This window comes from Limulus polyphemus, unplaced genomic scaffold, assembly GCF_000517525.1.
Source record: "Limulus polyphemus unplaced genomic scaffold, Limulus_polyphemus-2.1.2 Scaffold1224, whole genome shotgun sequence".
NCBI classification, from domain to species: domain Eukaryota; kingdom Metazoa; phylum Arthropoda; class Merostomata; order Xiphosura; family Limulidae; genus Limulus; species Limulus polyphemus.
The window spans coordinates 279,660-285,439 of record NW_013666834.1 but is presented as its reverse complement, the minus strand read 5'-3'; the positions used below and the strand labels follow the sequence as shown (position 1 = coordinate 285,439).

Genomic DNA, 5,780 nt, shown 5'->3' with positions numbered 1-5,780 from the left:
AGAATAACATTATAAGTATATTTATCGATAGTATTAAGTAAAGTTTAGTCCTAACTAAAATAAAAACAAACAAAAAACCTACGCTGGTTACAGTGTTAATTTATCTCTTTATAGAACTTAAGCCTAACATAAGTTAAAGTTTTATAAAGTACGGCCTATATACAAGTGGATTTACACATTTCGTTGTCTACATTACAATTCGTTTGTATTGTGCTAGAAATGATATATATTTATAGTAGTACTGTTACGATAAAGATACTAATTTGGCCGGAAATATTTTGCGGGTCTCTGCTAGTTGTTATTATCATTATAGTAATGGTTATCCATCTTACCGCTTTATATTTTCATTACAAATTGTTATATGATTTTTCCAATAAATTGGTATACTAAAAGAACCGCTTGTTTTTAAACCAGAACTTTAAATTGGCACTTAAAACGTCTGCACTTTATAAACATACACTGGGATGGACACTTTATAGTCATTTCCGGTAAGGAGAAGTTACTACTGGCTCCCATTGTTAAAAAGCATCGCGTAGGAAAAATTAAAAAAAATAATTCTCCAACTCGTTTTGTACAACTTTGTAAAACATACATTTTGTTTCATCTCCAGCAAACCACTAGATACCTTCGTGAACGGCCATGAAATAATAAATGTAATTATAAAATAACTTCCTAACCACTTACATAGATCAGACCTAAAAATCAATCTAGTAATAAGTACAGCTAATTCAATTTACTATTATTGTGTTCTTATTTATAAAGGTTTTAATACATTGTTTCATCAGCTGGGTAACTTAACTGTTAGTGATATTTTCGGCCGTAATCCCAGTAATATCTCACGAATTTCAACCAGCTTAAGAGATTTAGGTTGGTCCTAAATCCATATGCTAAGCCAGCAATATAATACATTATTTATAATCTGCTTTAATTCAGTCTGTTTAATTCAACTACGGTATCTTATCCCTAGATTAGCTCTAACCTAGATCCAAAGTCTGTAGAGGATAATTTTCATCCCGGAATTATCACTCATCAGTCTGTTTAATTCAACTACGGTATCTTATCCCTAGATTAGCTCTAACCTAGATCCAAAGTCTGTAGAGGATAATTTTCATCCCGGAATTATCACTCATCAGTCTGTTTAATTCAACTACGGTATCTTATCCCTAGATTAGCTCTAACCTAGATCCAAAGTCTGTAGAGGATAATTTTCATCCCGGAATTATCACTCAATGTCGCCAAACGCGGAGTTTTTATTGTGGATAAAATATTAACAATTATTTTAATTACACTTGATTTTTGTAACTTTCCCGTGATTTTCATTTCATTTCCATCCTAAAATAGTCTATGTCTAGTGACAAAAGAAACTTTTGTTGAGTTGCTCAATTGCTAGAAAAAAGAAACAGAATATTAATACATAACATCGCTACGTTGCCTTGATTATGTGATTCAACTAATGGCTTAACATTTCCTATGTCAAATTATTAGTATGTCTGAAGCATTTAATACTTCTACCGTGGTAGGTCAGAGGTTAGCTTCCAGACTTACAATGCTAAGATCCGGGGTTCGTTTACACGCGTTGGGCGAAGCGCACGCAGATAGCTAATTGTGTAGCTTTTGCAGTAAAAACATCAACAATTTAATACTGAGATTTAATGTTATTATCCATCTTGTTACGCGCTCAGCCGGCCTGTTGAGTTCTGGTATTGATCGAAAGGTCTTATCGGCAGCGACATACGGAAATTAAGGTGGGGTTTAAATGTTGTTACATACTCTTCTTTTTGGAAACCCGTATTGTGCAAGTGAGGAATTTATTTAGACGTACTATGCTACTGCTACATCCAAAGACTTGGTATCCAAAACATTGTATTAATAAACACAAGAAAATCCACGTCAGTGGCAAATTGGAATATAGAAAATGAAGGATCAGACTAAACAAATTACAAAAAAGAAAAAAGCAGTTTAATTTCGAACAACTGTCTTTCGTCAGCATTAACCATCGTCTGAACATTGTCTGGTTTATTGCGTAATCTGCCGCAAATGTGGACAACTCTTCGTTAGACATACTGGCCGCAAACTCAATGACAGGGCAAGAGAACACATATTAGATCAAGAAGAACATTAATAACAAACCGACAGGACGACATTTCGCAAAATGGACACACGATTGAATACTTTTCTATCACTGATTTGAAGTGTGTAACCTACAGCACCGAAGAGTTCTTATTACGTACTTCGTTTTATAACTGCATTATTATAAATAGTGATATTTTAAGCATTCTTCACTTGAAAATAATTTGAAAGATGTTGAAAACAAGAATAAAATTTGATATATTTCTGCTATGAAGTAAATATGTATATTTTTTGCAGCGAATTCTTAATTATATATAACTGTAAATGATCAATTAAATTATTATTTCTTACTATTAGTGTGTTATTCCTTGGTATTATTATAATATGATATGTGACAAATTTATTGTCATATATTTATTTTAATATCAACGTTTGTTTAGATTAACTTTATATTCAGAAATATACATAGCTTAGTGTTAAATATGTATTACAAAACTACCGCCTATTCTCCAAAGTTGTAGAATATTCTCGAGAGTAAGAATCAACAATATATGTATGTACGTAAACACTTAAATGTAGCTTTGTATTGTTACGTACTCTGAATTTTCGAGAAAGACCCGAAACACGCCTATAAATATAACCAACGCTACGCGCCAAAAAGGAGTATCTATTATTAGTTTGCTATAGTCTGTGTGCTATAAACTTTGAAAGCTATAACTGTGATTGTTAGAACGCTTATCAATCGGAAAACTTCAAATATTTGACCAGGAACATTTACAATATTCGAACATTACAAATCATTTAACTTCAGTGGATTCTCATCCGACATTAGTACTTTTAGTTTTACAAAACATTACCTAACTTCAACGGCGAAACTCTCGGCGTGTGTGGCTGGTGAATAACGAAGGACAAAGCTAGCTAGCTTTCCGTTAAGCGAATTATACATATGTCAACTCGTAAACGGTCATCGTGAATCCTCGATAAGATATCATAGAAGTTCCAGACTAGAAAGAAGACTTTGTATTGCTTGTAAGTTTGTAAAATTTTTGTATATAAATCATTGTTTGTAATAACTGTTATTGTAAATCGTATTTTTGTTTGCATATCAAAACATATTTGTGTTCAAAAAAAGAAAACTGTGTGTATCAATCTTGTTGACAAATATCATAAACTGACTATATATCGGCTTTTACTTAACTGCTAAATCCAAAGTACAATTTAACTACTAAATTTAAAGTATCATTAACTCTGTTTCAGATCTTTCAAAATTGCAATACGTAGCAGCTAATAGAGTATAAATAACATGTAATGGAACGATACTTGTAATATGATTATACTATCCTAATTATATGTTGCTTAACGACCACTGTGAAGGGAATCAGTGTGAATAATCAGAGAGATTTTTCAAGTAAGCAAGGTTGATTCTACTCGATCTTATAATTCGGTGCGTTTGCTGGAGTTGAGAGTCATTATTACCTTCGATCTCGTACGTTACGCATCCTCAAAAGAACAGCAGTCTCGTGAATATCCCCGAGAGTTTCATACTGTGTTTTGATTACTATTTTATTGCATCATTATCCTCTGAACGCAAAGCCAAGTTAACTGTAAATATATTGTTCATAATAGCAGAACAAGGTACATAGACTAACGTAATAAAATCGTTAAAGTTTGTGCTATGCATTTTTATACGTTTTTTGAGAACGCACGACAGTTAAACATTCAAGCTAAGTCTCCGTTAATCTACACATAACGACCGTTGATAATTACTAGTCAGTAAAATTTATACACATAATACACTTTTATTGTTAACACTCATAACGCATAGATTACTACGCTCTACCACGTGCTACTACTTTTATTTTACTATCCTCTGTCACTTTTAAACTATAAAATTCCACTTAGTGGAAACCCATTCAGGGAACGATGTGTTATAAATTACGATATGGAAAATCTTGTTAAGCCTAGTCTTTAAAACTAATATTTTTCCTTCCAGATTTAAGCGGTATTTTCGTAAGGTTTTGTGTTGTTGCCGGAAAACCACAGAAAACGTTGCCTGTCCGGGAAGAAGCTCCGTTGAAGGTTCTGCGACGAGGCTGAGATCTTTCACAAGAAGAACCCTTTTGAGAAAATCTACGCTTTCAAAAGCTAATCAAGTGAACAAGATGAACACCAACGATTTGATTGATGATGTATGATTGGCCGAACTAAATATCCAATCTGTGTACATGTAAACGATTTTAAACCAATCAGAATTTCTCTGTCTTTAGTAGAACTCAGATGTTAGCCACCAGTAGTTTAATTGTCCTCTTCTTCTCTGAGTTTGGATACATTTTATACAAAGTGTTCAAATCAAATAATTCATAGTAAATTTCAATTCTCCTTAACTCAGATATACGTTTGAATGGTTTATTGATTTACATTGCATTTTTCTAAATGTTAATGTGAAAACATGAAGTAAAGCTCAAATTATTTTAGAAGAAAATACTATATATCCTCATTTTACAGTAAATCTTCTGTTTATCAAGAATTTAGAATCGTAATTCATACCAATCTGAATAATTTAATAGATTAAACGTTGCTATTATTAATAATACGTGATCAAGTTTTAAAATATCTTTCTATTGCATCAGCAGCGAATTTCATAAAATGATGGTTTTAATAGAGCCCTCTTTCTTATTATCATTATTCTGTTTGATGTTTTGAATTTACATTAATGTACATATTATTACAACTTAAAGTAAAAATGTCTAACGTGTGAAAATGCACGTAAATCAGCTGTCGACACCAACATAAAATAAGAAATATATTCGTCTTATTACCACTCAGATGAATTTGATCAAAAACTATGTCAGGTTTATCTTATTAACATCATTATTCGTTTAGTTTGATATTATCAGCATCATTGTTGGGTTGACCTTATTAACATCAGTATACGGTTAGATTAACCACATCCTAAGTTCACACCTAAACCATCGTGTATTGTTGTGAAAGGTATTTGACTTAACTAAAACAGGGAGATAAAAGATAATCAAAATTGTGAAAAGTATGCTGTTAAATATAGGTCACACAGGGTAATAAGTATGTGTCAAAAGTATCGGACACCCCTTGAAAGCGAGAGTCCCACATGCTCTGCTAGGGAACTCGGTGAGGTAAATTAATGTCTTATATTATGTAAGAAGCAAAAATGATTTAAATTATACAAATCTAAGAGAAAAAAAAATTGTAGGCTGCTGGAACTGCATAAAATCAATGCGTGAAGAAATCACAATCCTTGGTCATGTGTATTTTTTGAACATGAGTACAACACTTGCAATTTTTCAAGTTAATGGAAAATTGTGACAGAACATGGCAAACGTTTTTTATCATGATTTCAAGAAACCGTCATGTGGCCATGGTGAAGTTTTCACTACCATACTTCAAACTGGCCCAACACATTTGGGTTAACTTTCTTCTGTCTGCCATTACTCTAAGCAAGACAACGTCAAAAATTCGTAGGGATCGTGTACGGTTTACGTATCCCAACCCTTTATAAGCTTTCACGTTTATGGAGAGTACATTTCACAGACCTTGCATATGGTGTTTTCTTTTTTTTTTTATTATTATGCGCACTGCATTCTGGAACGTGGAGTATATACCTCTTCGTTTCTTGGACCTTCCAGCACCTCGTGGAGTCTATACCTCTTCGTTTCTTGGACCTTCCAGCACCTTGT

The 5,780-nt window shown here is 32.7% G+C and overlaps 1 protein-coding gene across 1 annotated transcript in view; it reads left to right on the top strand.

Annotated features, from left to right (window-relative positions):
• The window catches only part of LOC106462682 (neuromedin-K receptor-like), a 35,371-nt gene extending 30,993 nt beyond the window's left edge, over nt 1–4,378 (top strand). The window contains exon 4 of the mRNA XM_022390005.1: nt 4,064–4,378. Within this exon, the coding sequence (XP_022245713.1) occupies nt 4,064–4,265 (202 nt within the window). The 3' untranslated portion in view covers nt 4,266–4,378. The remainder of the gene's footprint in view (nt 1–4,063) is intronic.
• Nucleotides 4,379–5,780: the final 1,402 nt, after the last annotated feature.